The sequence below is a fragment of the Zalophus californianus genome, chromosome X, assembly GCF_009762305.2.
Source record: "Zalophus californianus isolate mZalCal1 chromosome X, mZalCal1.pri.v2, whole genome shotgun sequence".
NCBI classification, from domain to species: domain Eukaryota; kingdom Metazoa; phylum Chordata; class Mammalia; order Carnivora; family Otariidae; genus Zalophus; species Zalophus californianus.
In genome coordinates, this window is record NC_045612.1 from 71,749,708 (window position 1) to 71,772,447 (window position 22,740).

The window sequence follows — 22,740 nt, forward strand, 5'->3', positions numbered from 1 at the left end:
CACGCAGGTGCCCCTAGACTATTTCTTTTTGTGTGAGTTTTGGCTGCTTGTATTTTTCAAGTAATTGGTCCATTTAATCTAGGTTATCAAATTTGTGGGCATAGAATTATTTATAGTATTTCTTTATTACCCTTTTAAATTTTCATGGTATCTGTTGTGATGTCCCCTCTTTGATTTCTGATATTAATAGTTTGTGTCCTCTCTTTTTTTTCTTAGTTAGCCTGGCTGGAGGCTTATCAGTTTTACTGATTATTTCAAATACTAGTGGTTGGTTTCATTGATTTTTGTTTTTGTTTTTTTTTTAAAGATTTACTTCTTAGAGAGAGAGCACACATGGACGAGCATGTGAGTGAAAGGAGGGGCACAGGGAGAGGGAGAGAAGCCGACTCCCTGATGAGCACAGAGCCCAACTCAGGCCGATCCCAGGATCCTGAGATCATGACCTGAGCCGAAATCAAGAGTCCTTGGCTTAACCAACCAAGCCTCCCAGGCACCTCTTGATTTTTCTCTATTGATCTCTTTTGATTCCTTGTTTTAATTTTATGATTTCTGCTCTACTTTTTCTCCTTTTTTTTCATTCTGCTTTCTTTGGATTTGATTTGCTTGTCTTTTTCTGTTACTTAAGGTGGAAACTTAGGTTATTGATTTTAGATTTTCTTTTTTTCTTTTCTGATATATATTCAATGATATAAATATTTCTCTAAGCACTGCTTTTGCTGCATCTCACACATTTTGATAAGTTGTGTATTCATTTTCATTTAGTTCAAAGTATTTTTGAACTTATTTTGAGATTTCTCCTTTGACCCATGTGTTATTTACAGAGGGGTATTGTTTAGTCACATATTTTAGAATTTTTCAGTTATCTTTCCATTATTTACTTCTGTTTTAATTCCGTTGTGGTCTGAGAGCAGACTTTATATGATTTCTGTATTTCTAAATTTGTTTAAGTGTGTTTTATGGCTCAGAATGTGGTTTAGCTTGGTGAATGTTCCATATAAACTTGGTAAGAATGTGTATTTTGCTGTTGTTGGATGTACTAGTCTATAGATGTCAGTTATACCCATTTGATACTGTTGTTGACTTCAGCTGTGTTCTTACTGATTTTTTTGCCTGCTCTATTTCTGAGAGAGGGATATTGAAATATCTAACAATGATAGTAGAGTTATCTATTTTTCCTTGCTGTTCTATCAGTTTTTGCCTCACACAGTTTGATGCTCTGTTAGGCTCATACACATTAAGAATTGTTAGGTCTTCCTGGAGATTTGACCCTTTTATCATTATGTTATACTCTTTTTTATCCCTGATATTTTTCCTTACTCTGAATTCTGCTGTCTGAAATTAATATACCTACTCTTGCTTTCTTTGGATAGCATTAGCATGGTATATTTTCCTTCATCTATTTACTTTTAATTTCTGTGTATCTTTATATTTAAAGTGGATTTCTTTTTTTTATTTTTAAAGATTTTATTTATTTATTTGAGAGAGAGAGAATGAGAGATAGAGAGCACGAGAGGGAAGAGGATCAGAGGGAGAAGCAGACTCCCTGCCGAGCAGGGAGCCCGATGTGGGACTCGATCCCGGGACTCCAGGATCATGACCTGAGCCCAAGGCAGTCACTTAACCAACTGAGCCACCCAGGCGCCCTAAAGTGGATTTCTTAGAGACAACATTCAGTTGGGGTTTTTGCATGTATATTTTAAAGATTTTATTTGTTTATTTGACACAGAGAGAGAGAGAGCCGGAGAGCACAAGCAGGGGGAATGGCAGAGGGAGAGGGAGAAGCAGGCTCCCCACTGAGCAGGGAGTCCCATGTGGGGCTCCATCCCAGGTTACTGGGATCATGACCTGTGCTGAAGGCAGACGCTTAACCAACTGAGCCACACAGGCACCCATATTTAAATTCAGTTAATTAACATAGAGTGTATTATTAGTTTCAGAGGTAGAGTTCAGTGACTGGTCAGTCTTATATAATATCCAGTGCTCATTATATCATATGGCTTCCTTAATGTCCATCCCCTATCCCCCATCCCCCAACCTCTCTCCCCTCCAGCAACCCTAAGTTTGTTTACTATGATTAAGAGTCTCTTTGGTTTGTCTCCCTCTCTGATTTCATCTTATTTTATTTTCCCCTCCCTTCCCATATGATCCTCTGTTTTGTTTCTTAAATTCCACATATGAGTGAGATCATATAACTGTCTTTCTCTGATTGACTTTTGTTTAGCATAATAACCTCTAGTTTCATCCATGCCGTTGCAAGACAGTCTCTGTCTTTTAATTGGTGTATTTAGACCAATTGAAATTCAAAGTGATGATGATATAGTTGGATTAATATCTACCATATTCATTACTGTTTTCTTTTTGTTGCCCTTGTTCGGTTTTCCTACTGTCTTCCACTCCTTTTCTGACTTTTGTGGCTTTATTTTTTTAAAGATTTTATTTGTCAGAGAGGTAGGGGACTTTTGTGGTTTTAGGTGAGTATTTTATGATTACATTTTCCTCTCTTAGCATATATGTTATACCTCTCTTTCTTTAAAAGATTTTATTTGGGGCGCCTGGGTGGCTTAGTCGTTAAGCGTCTGCCTTCGGCTCAGGTCATGATCCCAGGGTCCTGGGATTGAGCCTTGCATCGGGCTCCCTGCTCAGCGGAAAGCCTGCTTCTCCCTCTCCCATTCCCCCTGCTTGTGTTCCTTCTCTCACTGTGTCTCTCTCTGTCAAATAAATAAAATCTTTAGAAGATAAAAAAATAAAAATAAATAAAAGATTTTATTTACTTATTTTGAGAGAGTGAGAGAGGGGTGGTAAGGGGAGGGGCAGAGGGAGAAGGAGAAAGAAAGAATCTCAAGCCAACTCCATGCTTAGCATGGAGCCCAAGGCTGGGCTTGATCTCAAGACCCTGGGATCATGACCTGAGCCGAGATCAAGAGTTGGACACTTAACTGACTGAGCCACCCCAGGCATCCTTATACTACTTTTTTTAAGATTTTATTTTTAAATTATCTCTACACCCAACATGGGGCTCAAACTCACAACCCTGAGATCAAGAGTTGCTTTGGGGGTGCTTGGGTGGCTCAGTCAGTTAAGCATTGTATTCTTGATTTTAGCTCAAGTCTTGATCTCAGGGTCGTGAGATTGAGCCCCAGGTTGGTTTCTTGGTCACTGGGGAGTCTGCTTGAGATTCTCTTGCTTCCTCTCCCTCTGCCCCTCTTCCTGCTAGGGTGCTCTCTCTCTCTCAAAATAAACAAATCTTAAAAAAAAAAAACTGAGCCAGGCACCCACTTCTTTTTTTTTTTTTTAAACTTTTTTAGTGGCTGCCCCAGAGTTTGCAGCATACATTTACAATTGATCCAAGTCTACTTTCAGATAACACTGTACCACTTCATGGGTAATGTGAATGCTTTGTAAGAATTCTACAGAATTCCTCCCATCTATTTGTATCATTGCTGTCATTTGTTTTACTTTGTTCTAAGCACATATATATGTAAGATACATAAATAAGCATGTATACTTGGAATATATCGTTGCTATTATTTCAAATAAATTGTTTTCTCTTAGATCAGTTAAGAGTAAGAAAAATAAAAGTCCTATTTTACTTTCACATATTTCTTCTTTGATGCTTTTCCTTATTGTATATAGATCCAAGTTTCTGACCTATATTATTTCCCTTCTGTATGAAGAACTTCTGTTAACATTTCTTGCAAGGCCAGTCTACTAGCTACGGAGTCCCTCAGTTTTTGTTTATCTGAGAAAATCTTTATTTTTCCTTTACTTCTGAATGATATTTTCTTAGGGTTCAGAATTCTAGGTTGGTGGTATTTTTCTCTCAACACTTTAAATATTTCACTCCATTCTCTTCTTGCTTGCATGGTTTCTGAGAAGTTGGGTGTAATTCTTATTTTTGTACTTTTATAGATAAGGTGTTTTCTTCCTCTAGCTTGCTTTAGGATTTTTTCTTTATCTTTGTTTTTCTGTAATTTGGTATGCGTAGTTGTAATTTTTTTGGTATTTATACTGCTTGGTGTTCTCTGAGATTCCTGGATTTGTGGTTTGGTATCAGACATTAATTTGGGGGAAATTCTGTCATTATTGTTTCAAATATTTCTTGTGTTTCTTTGTTTTTTCTCCTTATTGTATTCCCATTATACTTACATTATACCTTTTATAGGTGTCCTATAATCCTTGGATAATCTGGTCTGTTTTTTTTTTTTTTTCAATCTTCTCTTTGCTTGTTTTCAAGGATTCTGCTGATACATCCTCTACTCATAGATTTGTTTCCTCAGCCATGTCCAGTTTATTAAAAAGCCCATCAAAGACATTCTGCATGTCATTTACAGTCTTTTTTATTTCCAGCATTTCTTTTTGGTTCTTTCTTACGATTTCCATCTCTCTGCTTACATTGCCCTTGTGTCTTATTTTCGATTCCTGAACTGATAATTCTAATATCCTTGCCATGTTTGGTTCCAGTGCTTGCTCTGTCTCTTCAAATTGTGTTTTGTTTTGTTTTGTTTTTTTGCCTTTTGGTATTCCGTGTAATTTTTTCTTTTTCTTTTTTTTTAAAGATATTATTTATTTGACAGAGAGAGCGCGAGAGCAGGAACACAAGCAGGGGGAGTGGGAGAGGGAGAAGCAGACTTCTCGCTGAGCAGGGAGCCCGATGCGGGACTCGATCCCAGGACCCTGGGATCATGACCTGAGCCGAAGGCAGACGCTTAATGACTGAGCCACCCAGGCGCCCCCGTGTAATTTTTTCTTGATAGCTTGACATGTTGTACTGGGTAAAAGGAACTGCTGTAAATAGACCTTTAGTAATGTGGTGGTTAGGTGTTGGGTTAGTCCTACGTTTAGTTCTTAGTCTTTTGGTGAGTGGATGTATGCCCTTGAACTGTGAACTTCACAAGAATTTGCAGTTTTTTTCTCCACCCTTAGGTGTGGTATACCATGGCTAGAGTAGTCTAGGGTTGAGTATATCTCTTCCCCAGGTAAGTTGGGCTCTGATAATACCCCAGGAGGTGGGTTCTAGTTAACTAGTTTCCCCTGAAGACAGGCCCTGTTAAGAAGAACAGATTGGTTCCTTATCATTAATTCCTGACAAAGCTCAAGAGGATTTTCTCTGATATTTACTGTGGGAATCTTGAGCTTCTGGAGATAAATCTGACAATATGGTGGGTATGCCCCTAAGACTATGTTGTCCTGGAGTTTTAAATTCTCAGACTCATTCACAGTGAGCCTCCAGCAACCTGTCAATTATAGTTCATAATTTCCTGCCTCAGCACTGCTTCCCTTGGCAGTTTCCCCTGGTGAGTCCCTCCTGTGGTAAGCCACAATTCCTTGTATTTTGCCTGTCCATCTCTCCAGTGGGGGGGCTGGGTGGAGAGATAGTGGTTTGCCCTTTGTCCTCCCCCTCTTACGGATCCAAGTACAGTTGCTGATTTTTTAGTCTTTTCAGCTTTTTACTTGTTAGGACGAAGTAGTGACTTCCAAGTTCCTTACATGTAGAACTGAAAACTAGAAGTGTGATTTGATTTTTAAGCTTGGCTTCCTTACCATTACCTTGGATCAGAGTAGCTACATTTTCAGTGTTTGGTAAGAGGATCTGCTTAAGCCCCTTGAGCCGAGGCTCTGGATTCTTGGCTGATGTATTTGTGTGTGCCTTGAGGAATGCTTTCTAGTCTGCTCCACGTCTCCTTCTGATCCCTCCTGGGTGGGTGCAGCCTAGCGAATATGCGTAGCCTTCTGTATCTCCAGTGAGTGTGACCTCCCGGATTATTCTTCTTGGCTGCCTCTTTCCCTGGTTCTCTCTGTTAAAATTCTTGCTGGTCTGCTATTTCACTTGTTGATACTATTATCACAGAGCTACCACTCCCCTCTTAATTGCTCACCACCAAGTTCTCCCTTGTTTTTGACAGTGCCCTTGGGTAGGAACTTCTTGCTCCATTCCAAGTAAGTCAGTCCTCTCAGGCAGAGATGCTGAGCTCTGTTTTCTTTATTGCCTGTTTCTTCCCCCCGGGGCGAACCTTTGTGCCACACTACTGGAGTTGGTGGCAAGAGCATGGCCTGCTTCTCTTGGCGTGAGAGTGGATGTTGGGGGAGTCTGGTCGCCTCTGATCTTCTTAGCATGCCCTCCTGGCATGGAACCTCTGCTTAATGAGACAATCTGGGTGAAGATTATCAGGGTCCCAGTATTCTTGACCTGTCACGCCTGAGGTAGAGCCCTTACCGTAAGAGTGAGAACTGAGTGGGGAAAGGAAGACCCAGTCTTCTAATTGTGCCTGCCCAGAATTGCACTTCCACAACACAGGCCTGGGGAGGATAAGAGAGGCCGGCAGCCTGCCCCTGCTAGGTGAAACCATGGCCTAAGAGTCTAGGAGCTGCATGGAAAGGGAATTACTCCCTTCTTGACAGCACCCATCTGGAGTAGTTTTCATCGCGGGGAGCTGGTGTGGACAGGGGCAGATTGTGACTCAAATGCCACAGACTCTCACCATTCTCACTGAGATTTGGTTGTTGTTGTTGTTTTAAATAAATGTTTTTGCATTTGCCATATGCCCTTGGGAAAATTTCCAAAGACTTTACCTGGTTGTTTGTTTAATGGTTTTTCCAGGCAAATGGTTGTTTCACTGGGGAGAGGGTCCAAGATTATACCACCATTGCGGAAGTTTCATCCTCATTGGTTATTTTAAAAACTGGAAGTAGGTTTAATATACCAAAGGAGACCTCTGTGAGATAGGGCTTAGGATCACTAGGCCAGTGTTATATCCTTGCTAGTGATCTGAAAACTCAGTTTGGCAATTCTGAGTCTTTTAGAGTTTTTTAAAAGGAATATTTCAAAGTAACATCTTCAATTTAGTTCAGGTCACCAAAATTTTATTGACATCTTTCCTTGGAATACCAATCTTATGGTGAATAATTTTTGTTTTGCGTTTTAGGTTTTAGGTTTTGAAACCCTGAGGCTCATGCTGATATTATTTGTGGTTATCAGAATGTCCCATGGATAATATGGTTTGCTAATTAAAGCACAGACTGAAAATCAAATTTTTCTACTCCCCAACCCCTCACTCTCATTTTCAGTACCAATCTAGGAAATATTAGAAATCACTTAACTGCTAAATTGCTTAATTCAGCTGCAAAATGGAACTAATAGTGCCTCACAGGGGTGTTGTGAAGCTTAATAAATATTGCTGAAGCATTTGTTTCTATGAAAACTCCTGTATTTGTTTTATTTTACAAATATATTCGTATTTCTTAGACTTTAAAATGTGCTCATTAAGAGTTTGTATATACGCGTAAACTAGTCTTAAATGCAGTAAAATGCTATATGTATATATGTATATACACACATATATAGTAATATAATATACACAAAGCACTATATACCACATATATCCAAATGGAAACGAATAATAACATAGTGTTAATTTGTTGGCAGTACATCCTGAAGAAATTGTGGTTTTCTACTGTTTGAAAGAATTGCTTTATATAATTGATATTCATATATTAATAGACTAATAATGTATTATAGTGCAAAACAGAAAAGTTGGAATAAAGTATAATTATACCATATCTTCTTAGTGATACATAATCTTAAAAATATAATTTGAAATGAATATGTATTCTTTTTCCTTTTTTAATGATAGCCAGAGCTATGATATCGGGAAGATGGATAAGAATTCTGTTGGGCCAGAGATGCTGGTAAGGGTCATGTTAAATATCGTAGAAGTAGGTTGAAGAAATATATTTTGTGTTACTGTTATTAAACTATAATAGTCTGTCCCCACTTTGTGAGTAAAATTATCCTTTGGGCACATCATTAATATCTCAGTACATTAGTTTCTGTAAAATTGATATACTAGTATAATCTACAATGCAGGTAGATTCTTGTACCCAAGAGTTAATGTATGGAAATGCTTGGAACAGTGTTGAGCTATGTAAATTTTAGATTTTATTATTGCATGTTAAAATTTTTAGGTTTTTCCCTAACTACCCATATAGAGTGTGCTTGGTATGGAAGTTAATTTTAATATTTAATCAAGTAAAATATGATTAGGTAAATAAATCCAATGTAAAAGTAACTTAATATATGCCATAGCAAAATGAAATTTTGTTTGAAAATCCATCTTTGCTTCTTACCTTTACAGTATCTTAATCAAAATATAACTAAATACTTATATATATATATATATATATATATATATATAGCAATGTGATAGATGGGGAATAACAGAGAAGTATAAAACATGACTTCTACCCTTAAAAAGCTTATGTTTGGAGGATAAAACTAATACAAGTGAATATAATGGAATAGTATTCAGCCTTGAAACAGAAGGAAATTTTGACACATGCTACAACATAGATGAACCTTGAGGCTATTATTCTAAGTGAAATAAGCCATTCACAAAAAGACAAATACTGTATGATTCCACTTAAATGAGGTTATCTTGAGTAGTCAAATTTAGAGACATAAAGTAAAATGGTGTTTGCAGGAGTTTGGAGGGAGGAGAACTTTGGGGGAGCTATTGTTTAATGGGCACAGAGTTTCAATTTTGCAAGATCAAGAGTTCTGGAGATATATGATGGTAATGGTTGCACAACAGTGTGAATGTACTTAATACTACTGAACCATACACTTAAAAATGATTAAGAGAGTCAATTTTAGGTGTATTTTAACACAATTAAAAATAATAAAAACATTGTTAAAGTGTCACATCATGGCATGTTATATAGGAATGAGAATAAATGAGTTACAGTAATTGCAACAGTATGGATGTTCTCACATATAATGTTGAGTAAACAAAACAATTTATAAAGTAGTGCATTCTGCATGACTCTATAAATATAAATGCCAAAGCAAGCAGAGCTAATGTACATGATGTTGGAAGACAGGTAATTGGTTACTCTTGTTTGGAATAGTGTCTGAAGAGAGTCTTCAGGTGAACCTGTTGCTGTTAATGTTCTGTTTCTTGATTTCTGTGTTGTTAGCATACATGTGTTCACTTTGTGAAAATTCGGAGCTGTGCTCTTGAGATTTTTGAACTTTTTTAATATATTGTATACTTCAGTTAAAGTTTCAAAAATAGATTTTAAAAACTAGTATAAGTGATTTGGGAAAAATAAGTTATAAACTGTGTGGTACAGTAAAGGGAAATATCAAGGTTGGCTAGAGAAGTTGAAGAAGCCTTCTGGTAGGAAGGCCTTGAAAAGTAGATGGGATCCATACAGTGAAAATAGAAGGAGAAGGAGATACCAGGCAAGGGATCTAGATGGAGGAGAGGGTAAGGAGGAAGAGTATAGGAGTTAACCGTGTGATTAAAATGTAATATTTCTATTGTGAATTATGGAGAGGTAAGATTATGAAGTAGTTTTTCTTTCATGCTAGCAGTACCTTGTTGAGGTATAATTTATATATATTAAATTGCACAAATCTCAAGTGTACAACCTGATGAATTTTAATATATCTAGATAATCTTGTAACAACCACATGGATCAAGATACAGAAATTTCCATGACCCCCAAAAGTTCCCTTGGCCCTTTCTGGTTGATTGCCATTCATACCCCCAAGATAAAACCACTATTCTGACTTCTGTGGCTGTAGATTATTTTTGTTTTTCCTTGAACTTTGTATAAATGGAATCATATAGTATCTACTGTTTTGTGTATGGCTTCTTTTGCTTAACATAATGGTTTTGAGATTCATTCATTTTGTTAGATCTTTCTGATTATTTGACCCTTTTACTATTACAAAATAGTTACAGTTTTTCTCAGAGATGCCATATTTACTCCATAAAAGTCCTCTGGGGAAGTTTATAAGTTGAGAGTTGTTCCATAATAATGGTAATGATATTAAGTATATTGTATACATCTTATTTGATCCATCTTAGTTTTTGAATTAAAAAACTAAAATAGGACACCATAAGTATCGTTTCTCTAGATTTACAGAGCTCTAATATGTTAAGATTATCTTTGCCTGGTCCTACTGTCCTCATTATATTTAGAGGCAGATTCTTCATTGAAATAGAGCTCTTCCTTTCAAAATCTAAATCTGTAGTTAAATAAATGCTGTCTAGAGTTACTCCCCTTATCAATATAAACCCGGCTGGAGAAACAGACTTAATTCAGCAATACATATTAATTTTAAAACTCAGCTGAGTTGGGAGAAAAACCTCTATAGGAAAGCATATCTGTTCCTATAAAATGATGGTATATGTGCTCTTGGTCTAATTGGTTAATTGCAACTAGCCTGTAAAGTCTTTGAGAGAGCAATTATGTCTATTTATCTTTTTTGATGGAGGCCTAATGCAATGCTACCTATACAGTAGGTGGTAAGATGATTAAATTAAATAGTGCTGTGCTATTGTTTCCTTTATTTGTAGAGTGGGGATAATAAAGAACTTCAGTGCTAAAACACTGTTAAAAATATTTTAACACAGTTGTTATAAAATTCTTAGTATTTGGTGTGGGTAGCATAATGATGAGACATATCCCAAGACTATGTGGCTACATAAGGAAATGCTATATCATAAAAATAACTTAAGTTTGAGAAGATGCCTGTCACTGTGTAAGTGCTAGTCAGCTGTTACACTGCAATTTAACCCTCACCTGAGTGCTTTTTTCTATTTTTAATTATAGGCTAAAGTTCTGCGGTTACTAGCCACTGCTTATTTGGATTGGGATGACAGAGATAATTATGATAAGGCTCTCAGTGCTATAAACCTAGCAAACAAGGTATGAGAGGTTTCTCCTTTGTAAATTAACTTAATGAATTTTTTAGAGCTTCGATTCACATTTTGAAATCTAGACATTTGCTTCAGTATTCCTGCTTTTACTTATTTGCTCTTTATTTTTTTATGATATGCAGATCACATTGTAGTGGAGAATTAGAAGTAAAAAAGAAAATGATGGTATTATTTATACTTAGTAAAAAATAAAGTATAATTAAATTGCTTTGATTTAGTGGCAATTCACAGAAGATAAAAAATGCTTTTCTCACATTAAGAGCCCTATGTATTTCTTTCTTTTTTTTTTTTTTTTTTCCAGGAGGTTGCCAGAGGGGAGGTGGGTAGGGGGATGGACGAAATAGATAAAGGGATTCAAGAAGTACAAACTTCCAGTAACAAAATAAATAAGTCATGGAGATGAAAAGTACAGCATAGAGAATATAGTCAATAAGATTGTAAAAACGCCGTTTGGTGATAGATGATGACTACACTTATTGTGGTGACTACTGAGTAATGTATAGAATTGTGGAATCACTATGTTTTACACCTGAAATGAATATAACACTGTTAATTATACTTCAATAAAACAAAGAAACATCCTTGGGGTTTTTTTATAGCATCAGATTGTTTCAATCTGTTCTACACAGAAAGGAAAAATTAAAATATACCTCAAAAACAGATTTTTTGAAAAAATTGTCTTTTGCATGGAACGGAAAGTGTTCTCTCTGCTGTTAGATTTTAGAATAAAGAAGGAAATGGTGATAAAACAGGCAGATAATGGGATTTTGTTTAAAAAACATCAGTGGGGGGGCACCTGGGTGGCTCAGTCGGTTAAGTGTCCGACTGTTGATGTTAGCTTAGGTCTTCACCTCAGGGTCCTGAGTTCAAGCTCCGCATTCAACTCCACGTTATGGAGCCTACTTTTTAAAAAAAAATCAATCAATCAATAAACAAATAAAAAACGTTAGTGGTTCACTTTCATCTCATGTTCATATATACATTCACACATATATGCCTTTACCCTCCTGGACAAAGAATATTGATAGGGTGATGACCATTTACAAAGAGATTTAGGGATGTTAGGCTGGCTCAGTGGGTGGAGCTGTGACTATTGGACTTGGGGTTGTGAGTTTGAGCCCCCACATTGGGTGTACAGATTGCTTAAGAATAATAAATCTTTAAATAAAAGAAGAGATTCATTTAGGATCAATGTATTTTACTTATTAATAAGGCAAATAATTATACTGATACTTTTTTTTCAGTTTTAATTTAAATCCAGTCAGTTAGCATACAGTGTAATATTAGTTTCAGGTATACAGTATAGTGATTCAACACTTCAATACAACACCTGGTGCTCATCACAAGTATACTCCTTAGTCCCTATCACCTGTTTAACCCATCCCCCATCCACCTTCCCCCTGGTAACATCAGTTTGTTCTCTATAGTTAAGAGTCTGGTTTCTTGGTTTGCCTCTCCGTTTTTACTCTTCTGCTCATTTGTTTAGTTTCTTAAATTCCACAGATGAGTGAAATCATATGGTATTTATCTTTCTGTGACTTAGCATAATACTCTCTAGCTCTATCCACGTCATTATAAATGGCAAGTTTTCATTCTTTTTTGTGGTTGAATAATATTCCATTGTATATATACCGCATCTTCTTTATCCATTCATCAGTCGATGGACACTTGGTCTATTTCAGTATCTGGTGTATGGTAAGTAATGCTGTTAAACATAAGGGTGCATATATCCCTTCAAATTAGTATTTTCTATTCTTTGGGTAAATACCTAGTGGTGCAATTGCTGGACCCTAGAGTAGTTCTATTTTTAACTTTTTGAGGAACCTCCATACTGTTTTCCAGAGTGGCAGCAACCAGTTTTCATTCCCACCAACAGTGTAGAAGCGTTCCTTGTCTCCACATCCTCGCCAACACCTGTTGTTTCTTTTCATGTGTCTGTTGCCCATCTGTATATCTTATTTGGAAAAATGACTATTCATGTCTTCTGCCCATTTTTAAATTGGATTATTTGGTTTTGGGGTGTTGAGTTTTATAAGATAGGTCATTTGCAAATATTTTCTCCCATTTTGTAGGTTGCCTTTTAGTTCTGTTGATGTTTCCTTTGCTGTGAAGAAGCTTTTTTATTTTGATGAAGTCCCAATAGTTTATTTTTGTTTTTGTTTTCCTTGCCTCGGAAGACATAACTAGAAAGAAGTTGCTATGGCTGATGTCAGAGAGGTTACTGCCTGTGTTCTCCTCTAGGATTTTGATGGTTTCCTGTTTCACATTTAGGTCTTTCATCCATTTTGAATTTATTTTTGTGTATGGTGTAAGGAAGTGGTCCAGTTTCATTCTTTTGCACGTGGCTGTTTCATTCTTTTGCACGTGGCTGTCCAGGTTTTCCAGCATCATTTGTTGAAGAGACTGTCTTTTTTCCATTTGATATTCTTTCCTGCTTTGTTGAAGTTTAATTGACCATATAGTTGTAGGTTCATTTCTGGGTTTTTTTTCTTTTCTGTTCTATTGATCTATGTATTTATTTTTGTGCCAGTACCATACTATTTTGATCACTGCAGCTTTGTAATATAACTTGAAGTCCAGAATTATGATGCCTCCAGCTTTTCATTTCTTTTTCAAGGTATCTTTGGCTATTCTGGGTCTTTTGTGGTTCCATACAGTTTTAGGATTGTTTGTTCTAGCTCAGTGAAAAATGCTGGTGGTATTTTGATAGGGTTGGCATTAAATGTGTAGGTCAGTTTGGGTAGTACAGACATTTGAATAATACTCGTCCTCCCAGTTCATGAGCATGTAATGTCTTTCCATTTCTCAGTGTCATCTTCAGTTTCTTCCATCAGTGTTTTATAGTTTTCAGAGTACAGGTCTTTTACCTCTTTGGCTAGGATGTTTCCTAGGTAGTTTTTGGTGCAATTGTAAGTGGGATTGTTTTCTTAATTTATTTTTCTGCTTCCTCATTATTGGTATATAGTAATGCAACAGGTTTCTGTACATTGATTTTGTATCCTGTGACTTTACAGAAAATGTTTATCAATTCTAGCAATTTTCTGGTGGAGTTGTTTGGGTTTTCTTATTTATTTATTTATTTATTTATTATTTATTTATTTGACAGAGAGAGAGAGAGAGAGAGAGAGACAGTGAGAGAGGGAACCCAAGCAGGGGGAGTGGGAGAGGGAGAAGCAGGCTCCCCATTGAGCAGGGAGCCCGATGTGGGACTCGATCCCAGGACCCTGGGATCATGACCTGAGCTGAAGGCAGATGCTTAACGACTGAGCCACCTAGGAGCCCCGTTCAGATTTTCTATACAGAGAATCATGTCATCTGCAAATAGTGAAAGTTTGACTTCTTCCTTGCTGATTTGGATGCCTTTTATTTCTTTTTATGTTCTGATTGCTAAGGATAGGACTTCTAGTACTATGTTAAATATGTTAAATAGCAATGGTGAGACTGGACATCCCTGTCCTGTTCCTGACTGTAGAGGAAAAGCTCTCAGTCTTTCCCCACTGAAGATGATATTAGCTATGGATTTTTCATACATGGCCTTTATTATGTTGAGGTTTGTTCCCTCTAAACGTTTGTTGAGGGTTTTTATCATGAATGGATGTTGTACTTTGTCAACTGCTTTTTCTGGATCTATTGAAAAGATCATATAGTTCTTATCCTTTCTTTTGTTAATGTGGTATATCACCTTGATTTATTTGTGAATATTGAACCACCCTTGCAGCCCAGGAATAAATCCCACTTGATCATGGTGAATGACTTTTTAAATGTATTGTTGGATTCAGTATGCTATTTTATTGAGAGTTTTTCATTCATGTTCATCAGGCATCCTGGCCTGTAGTCCTCTTTTTTAGTGGAGTCCTTATCTGGTTTTGGAATGAGGGTAATGCTAGCCTCATAGAATGAATTTGTTCCTTTTTTGTTTTTTGGAATAGTTTGAGAAGAATAGGTATTAACTCTTCTTTAAATGTCTGGTAAAATTACCCTGTGAAGCCATCTGGCCCTGGACTTTGGTTTGTTGGACGTTTTTGGATTACTGATTCAATTGCTTTGCTGGGTATCAGTCTGTTCAAGTTTTCTGTTTCTGTTTCTTCTGTTTTAGTTGTGATAGTTTATATGTTTTTAGGAATTTATGCATTTCTTCCAGGTTGTCCAGTTTGTTGGCATATAGCTTTTCATAATATTCTCTTATAATTATTTGTATTTCTGTGGTGTTGGTTATTTCTCCTGTCTCATTTGTGATTTCATTTGTTTGGGTCCTTTCCCTTTTCTTTTTGATAAGTCTGGATAGAGGTTATCAATTTTATTAATTTTTTTAAAAGATTTTATTTATTTATTTATTTGAGAGAGAGACTCAGAGAGAGAGCACGAGCATGAGTGGGGGGAGGAGCAGAGGGAGAGGGAGAAGCAGACTCCCCACTGAGCAGGGAGCCTGACATGGAGCTCTATCCCGGGACTCCAGGATCATGACCTGAGCAGAAGGCAGATGCTTAACCAGCCGAGCCACCCAGGTGCCCCAAATTTTATTAATTTTTTCAAAGTACCAGGTCCTGGTTTCATTGATCTGCTCTATTGTTTTTTTAGTTTCTTTATCATTTATTTTTGCTCTAATCTTTATTATTTCCTACCTTTTGCTGGCTTTAAGCTTTGTTGTTCTTTCTGTAGCTCCTTTAGGTGTAAGGTTAGTTTGTTTTTTGAGACTTTTCTTGATTCTTGAGGTAGATCTGTATTGCTATATACTTCCCTCTTTGAACCACTTTTGCTGCATCCCAAAGCTTTTGTACTGTCATGTTTTCAATCTCATTTGTTTGTTATTTGGTTTCCTGGTTTATCCCATTCATTGTTTAGTAGAATGTTGTTTAACCTCCATTTATTTGTGGTCTTTCCAAATTTTTTCTTGTGGTTGACTCGTAGTTTCATAGCATTGCTATCAGTAAAGGCACATGGTATGATTTCAGTCTTTTTGTATTTGATGAGGCCTGTTTCATGACCTAATATGTGATTTATTCTGAGAATGTTGCATGTGCACTTGAAAAGAATGTATTCTGGTATTTTAGAATGGAATGTTCTGAATATATCTGTTAAGTCCATCTGGTCCAGTGTGTCATTCAAAGCCCTTCTTTCCTTGTTCTTCTGGTTAGATGATCTGTCCATTGCTGTGAGATGATCTGTCCAGTGCTGTCCCTACTATTATTGTATTATTATTATCAATGAGTTCCTTTGTGTTTGTGATTAATTGTTTTACATATTTGGGTGCTCCCATGTTGGGTGCATAAATACTTAAAATTGTTAGATCTCCTCCTGGCTTATCCCCTTTACTATTATATAGTGCCCTTCTTTGTTGCTGTAGTCTTTGTTTGAAAGTCCAGTTTGTCTCATATAGATATTGCTACTCTGTTTGTTTTAAATATCCATTTGTGCTGTAGATATTTCTCCTTCTCCTCACTTTTATTCTGCAGATGTCTTTAGGTCTAAAATGAGTCTCTTGTAGGCAGCATATAGATGGGACTTGTTTTCTTACCCATTCTGATGCCCTGTATTTTGATGCGAGCATTTAGTCCATTTACATTCACAGTAATTATTGATAGAAATGTATTCAGTGCCATTTTATTCCTTGTTTTGTCATTTGTTTCTGGAGATTTTCTCTTTTCCCTTCACTTTTGGTCTTTCTTTCCCACTCAGAGAGTTCCCTTTAATATTATTTGCAGGGCTGGTTTAGTGGTCACGAACTCCTTTAGTTTTTATTTATCTGGGAAACTCTTTCTCCTTCTATTCTGAATGATAGCCTTGCTGGATACAATATTCTTAGCTACAGATTTTTCCCATTCAGCGTGTTGAATGTATCATGCCACTCCCTTCTGGCTGTCCACATTTTTGTTAAGAAATCTCCAGCTATTAAGGACTTCTTTTGTCTTGCCATTTTTTTTAAAGATTTATTTATTTATTTGAGAGAACGAGAATGAGTGAGAGAGTACATGAGAGGGGGGAGGGTTAGAGGGAGAAGCAGACTCCCTGCTGAGCAGGGAGCCCAATGCGGGACTCGATCCTGGGACTCCAGGATCATGACCTGAGCTGAAGGCAGTTGCTTAACCAACTGAGCCACCCAGGCACCCTGTCTTGCCATTTTTAAGATTTTTTCCTTATCACTGTATTTTTCCAATTTAATTACATTATGTCTTGGTGTTGGCCTGCTTTTGTTGATTTTAATGGGAGTCCTCTGTGCCTCCTGGATCTGGGTGTCTCTTTTCTTCCCCAGATTAGGGAAGTTTTCAGCTATTGTTGCTTGAAATAAGTTTTCTGCTCCCTTTTCTCTTTCTTCTTCTTCTGGAACTCTTACTATACAAATGTTATGATTCATGGAGTCACTGAGTTCCCTAAGTCTTTTCTCATGTTGCATAATTCTTCTTCATCTCTTTTGTTCAGCTTTATTATTTTCCATTATTTTGTCTTCTAGGTCACTAATTTGTTCCTCTGCTTCTTCTAGCCTGCTGTTCATTGCATCAAGCCTGTTTTCAATCTCATTTATTGCACTTTTCATCTCTGATTCTTTTTTATTTTTTTATTTATTTATTTTTTAAAGAATTTTTTATTTATTCATTTGAGACAAAGAGATAGAGAGAGAGAGCAGGAGCAGTGGGGAGAGGCAGAGGCAGAGGGAGAAACAGACTCCCTGCTGAGCAGGGGGCCCGATGCAGGGCTTGATCCCAGGACCCTGAGATCAAGACCTGAGCCGAAGGCAGACACTTAACCAACTGAGCCACCCAGGCACCCCAGCAAGTGCCCTTTTTAATACCCATCACCCATCTAGCCCATCCCCCACCCACCTCCCTCCATCCACTCTTAGTTTGTTCTCTATTGTTCAGAGTCTCTTACGGTTTGTTTCCCTCTCTCCTTTCCTCCCCCCTTTCCCATATGTTCATCTGTTTTGTTTCTTGAGTTCCACATAGGAGTGAGATCATATGGTATTTGTCTTTCTCTGACTGATGTTTAACTTAGCATAATACACTCTAGCTCCATTGATGTCATTGCAAATGGCAAGATTTCATCCTTTTTGATGGCAGAGTAATATTCCATTTTATAAATATACATGCGCATGCACACACACACACACACCGCACATCTTTATCTAGTCATGAGTCAGTGGACATTTGAACTCTCTCCATAATTTGGCTGTTACTGACAATGCTGGTACAAACAGGGGCTGCATGGATCCCTTTGAATCTGTATTTTTGTATCCTTTGGGTAAATACCTAGTAGCGCAATTGCTGGATTGTAGGAATAGTTCTATTTTTAACTTTTTGAGGAACCTCCATAATGTTTTCCAGAGTGACTGTGCCAGTTTGCATTCCCATGAACAGTGCAAGAGGGTTCCCCTTTCTCTGCATGACTGATTCTTTTTTCTTTAATTATTTATTTACTTATTTGTCAGAGAGAGAGCACACAAGCAGGGGGAGCGGCAGGCAGAGGGAGAAGCAGGCTCCCTGCTAAGCAAAGAGCCCGATTCAGGACTTGATCCCAGGACCCTGGGATCATGACCCAAGCTGAAGGCAGACACCCAACCGACTGAGCCACCCAGGCGTCCTGACTGATTCTTTTTATCACTGTGGTAAGGGTCTTACCAATGTCCTCTATTCTTTTCTCAAGTCCAATGAGTACTCTTGTGATTGTTGCTTTAAATTCTTCATCAGGCATGTTACTTATATCTGTTTCACTTAGATTTCTGAGATAAGGCCATGGCCTTATCTTGTTCTTTCATTTTGGATAAATTCTTCCATCTTTGCATTTTGTCGAAATCTCTGCCTTCTCTGTGTTAGAAAAGCCAGTTATGTCTTCTGATCCTTTTTCAGTATGGCCTCTTCTCTCCCTCTAGTTATGGAGTTTGTTCTGTCAGTCTTCAGGTTGATTTCTCTGGTACTTAGGATGATTTTTTAATTATCTAGTTGTGTTTGTGGGAGGAGATGAGCCTAGGGACCTCCTACTCACTGCTATCCTCCTCTCCTTTATACTGACACGTTTTAGAATTTTTAAAAATAGATTAGAAGCATAAAAATGAATAGTTGATTAACCAGAATATTAAGTTTCCCAAACAGACCACTTACTTGAATTATATTTTCCTGAAATTTATATCATGTGGATGGAATTATTTAATGGTGAAAAACCTTTTTAACATTAAATTTTTTTAATTTAAAAATATTAATAGACATAAACACTTCGAAAAATTGCATGCTTTTTGTATTTGCTAAGATGCAATTTCTTTCCCCACTGCAAATAAACAGGGCAGGAGAACTGAGGAGATTGCATACCAGCTATATGCCTTCTTGCCAGCATGTCTCTTTGTTCACTGGATGCAAAAGTTGTAGTTTTTATAGCAATTATTGCTATTATTCCTGAATTACCATATTTAATAGCCTAATGATTGATCCTGGACATACCTAAATTGGGTGTATTAGGATTTCAGTGGCAATAGACACTTAAAAAGGTTTTATTTGGAAATAATTTCAAACTTATAGAAAAGTTGCAAGAGTGAGAATAGTTCAAAGAACACCAGTATATACGGGGTGCCGGAGTGGCACAGTTGGTTAAGCTTCCAATCTTGATTTCAGCTCATGTTGTGATCTCAGGATCGAGCCCTGCATTGGGCTCTGTGCTTAGCTTGGAGGCTGCTTGAGATTCTCTCCCTCTTCCTCTTCGCTTCATCCGGTGCTTGCTCTCTCTCTCTCAAATGAACAAATAAAATCTTAAAAAAAAACACCTGTATATACTTTACCCAGATTCACCTGTTATTAATATTTGTGCACTCTCTTTACATATTATTGAGGGAATATAACCCATAATATATCCATATTATTGAGGGATTTAATATATATTATATACCCACAATAATGAGCTTTGTAGCATTTTTCTTTTTTTTTAAAGATTTCATTTATTTGAGAGAGAGAGAATGAAAGAGAGAGAGCACAGGAGGGGGGAGGGTCAGAGGGAGAAGTAGACTCCCCACTTAGCAGGGAGCCCAACACGGGACTCGATCCTGGGACTCCAGGATCATGACCTGAGCCAAAGGCAGTCACTTAACCAACTGAGCTACCCAGGTGCCCCGCATTTTTTCTTTTCAATATGGGATTACTCTAGGATCAGGTATTCTATTTATTTGTCATGTTTCTTAGTCTCCTGTACTCTGGAACATTTCCACAACCTTTCTTTGACTTTTGTGTCATTGACATGTTGGAAGAATACAGTAGTTTCCCATCTTGTTTTAAGTGAAAGTTCTTCGTTTGAGGTTTATCTCATTAGGTTCAGTTTATACTTTTGTGACTGGAGTGCTACATAAATGATGGTAATGTGTCCCTTCTCAGGGCATCTCATCTGGAAGCCCAGGATGTCCATCTGCTCTCTGTTGGTGATGTTAATATTGATCACCTGGGCAAAGGTGCCGCCCAATTTCATCATTGTATATTTATTATTTTTCCCATGAAACGAATAGTGGGGAGGCTTAAAATTGTGCATGTACCCCGTTTCTCATTAAAATTTCCCTTTAGAGTTAGTGCTCTTGCTTAAACCAGTCTTATGATGGTTGCCAAATGATCTTTTTTTTTTTTAATTTTAATTTTTAAGTAATCTCTACACCCAATGTGGGGCTCGAACTCACCACCCTGGCATCAGGAGTCACATGCTTTACTGGCTGAGCCAGCCACGCACCCTGCCAAACGATTATTTTTGAACTTTAGCACTCCCTCCACATTTACTAGGTGGCGGTCAGCATTCTACTATAAGCATTTATTTATTATTTATTTATTATTTACTTACTTACTGGCTTATTTCATTTATTATCAGTATGGATTTCTGTATTCCTATTTTTTCAACTGATTCTTAATTATTCTTAATTACCAGTTTTATTGAGATATAATTGACATACAATAAACTGCACATGTTTAAAGTATAAAACCTGATGAGTTTTAACATACATATATATCTGTGAAATAATCACCACAATCAGGGTAGTGCATATATACATCACTCCTCAAAGTTTCTTCGTGTCCTTTTGTCAACTCTCTCTCCCACTTTTCCTTAAGTAACGGCTGATATGCTTTCTGTCATCATAGATTAGTTTGTGTTTTCTAGAGACTTATACAAATGGAATCATAGAGAATATATTCTTGTTTTATATGGCTTCTTTCACTCAGCATGATTATTCTGAGATTCATTCACGTTGTGGGTATGCATAGTTTATTCCCTTATTGTTGAGTAATACCTCATTTTATGGATATGTACCACAGTTGCTCTTTAATCTGCTTTGTCATTATTATTATAGTTACTTCAGCTAACACCATTGACTGGTGTTAGCATGGTATATCTTGTGTCCTTTTCACCACTCAGGTCTTTGTGTTTAAAGAGCATGTCTTGTAAGCTGCATATAGTTCAGTCTTGCTTTTTTTGTTGAATCTGACAATCTTGGTCTTTTAACTGCGGTGTTCAGAATGTTTACATATGATGTGATTATTGATATGGTTAAGTTTGAGTTTATCATCTTCTTTATTTTCTGATTGTCCCATATATTGTTTATTCTCCTTTTCTTCTTTTTCTACCTTCTTTTGGATTATTAGAATATTTTTTCAAAATAGTTAATGAATGCAGTGTAATTTTTATACCAGCCTCCTGAAGAATTTATATTGGAATATTATGAAAAGATTCTAAGGATTATCTAGAAGAATAAGCAGTGAGACTAGCCAAGGAAACTTTGAAAAGAGTACTTAAAAAGACCTTGTCACATCACATATTTGAGTAATTTTTAAGATTCACTTTTATTTCTTTTGTTGACTTACTAGTTACAACTCTTTGTTTTGTTATTTTAGTGGTTTCTTTAGTGTTTATACTATGTAGCTTATCTTGGTCTACCTTCATATGTCATCATAGTATACTCCCATATCTCCCAGCCCGACCTTTATGCTATTGTTGTTGTACATTTTACTTTTACAAATTCTTACTATTTTTGTTTGTATTGTCAATTTTCCTTTAAAAGTGATATAAATAATAAAAATCTTAGATATTTACACATGTAGTTATCATTTCTTTCCTTTTTTTTTAAAGATTTTATTTATTTATTTGACAGAGTGAGACAGTGCGAGAGAGGGAACACAAGCAGGGGGAATGGGGGAGGGAGAAGCAGGCTTCCCGCCAAGTAGGGAGCCTGATGTGGGGCTCGATCCCAGGATCCTGGGATCATGACCTGAGCCAAAGGCGGATGCTTAACGACTGAGCCACCCAGGCGCCCTGTAGTTACCATTTCAAATGATTTTTATTCCTTTGTATATATCAACATTTCCATCTTGTTATTTTTGTTCTGTTTGAAGAACACTGTGTTAAGATTCTCCAGAGAAACCAATAGGCGATATCTATATTTATGTCTGTGTCTATGTCTACATCTATACCTATAGCTATATAGATGTATATAGATATGGAACGAGAGGGTTGGGGGGAGATGGTAAGGAATTGGCAGCTCACACCCTTATGGAGGCTGGTGAGTCTCAAGATCTGCCCGGTGAGTTGCAAGCTGGAGACTTGGGAGAGCTGAAAATGTAGTTCCAGTCTGAGTCCAGAGGCCTGAGAACCAGGAGAGCTAATGATATAGTTCCAGGTTGAAGACTGGCAGACTTGAAACTCAAGAAGAGCCAGTGTTTTAGTTCTAGTCCAAAGGCAGAATAAAGCCAGTGTCCCAGTTCAAAATCTGTTAAGTCAGGAAGAGTTCTGTCTTACTCAGGGCAAGGTCAGCCTTTTTGTTCTGTTCAAGCTTTCAACTGATTGGATAAGTCTTACTCACATTATGGAGTGCAATCTTCTTTACTCAGTCTACTGTTTTGAATGTTAGTATCATCCAGAAACAGAAAGACCCAGAATAATGTTTGACAAACTATCTAGGTACCCTGTGACCGAGTCAAGTTGACACATAAAATTAACCATTACAGACATCTTTTAATGTTTCTTTTAGTGCTGCTGTGCTGATAAGGACTAATTTCAACATTTA

General features: G+C 37.0%; 1 protein-coding gene across 3 annotated transcripts in view; it reads left to right on the forward strand.

Moving 5' to 3' along the window:
• The window catches only part of TEX11 (testis expressed 11), a 295,012-nt gene that overhangs the window by 85,382 nt on the left and 186,890 nt on the right, over positions 1 to 22,740 (forward strand). For all 3 annotated transcript variants that reach the window (XM_027608457.1, XM_027608459.1, XM_027608458.1), the window contains exons 10-11: positions 7,632 to 7,686; positions 10,621 to 10,716. In XM_027608457.1, the coding sequence (XP_027464258.1) occupies positions 7,632 to 7,686; positions 10,621 to 10,716 (151 nt within the window). The remainder of the gene's footprint in view (positions 1 to 7,631; positions 7,687 to 10,620; positions 10,717 to 22,740) is intronic.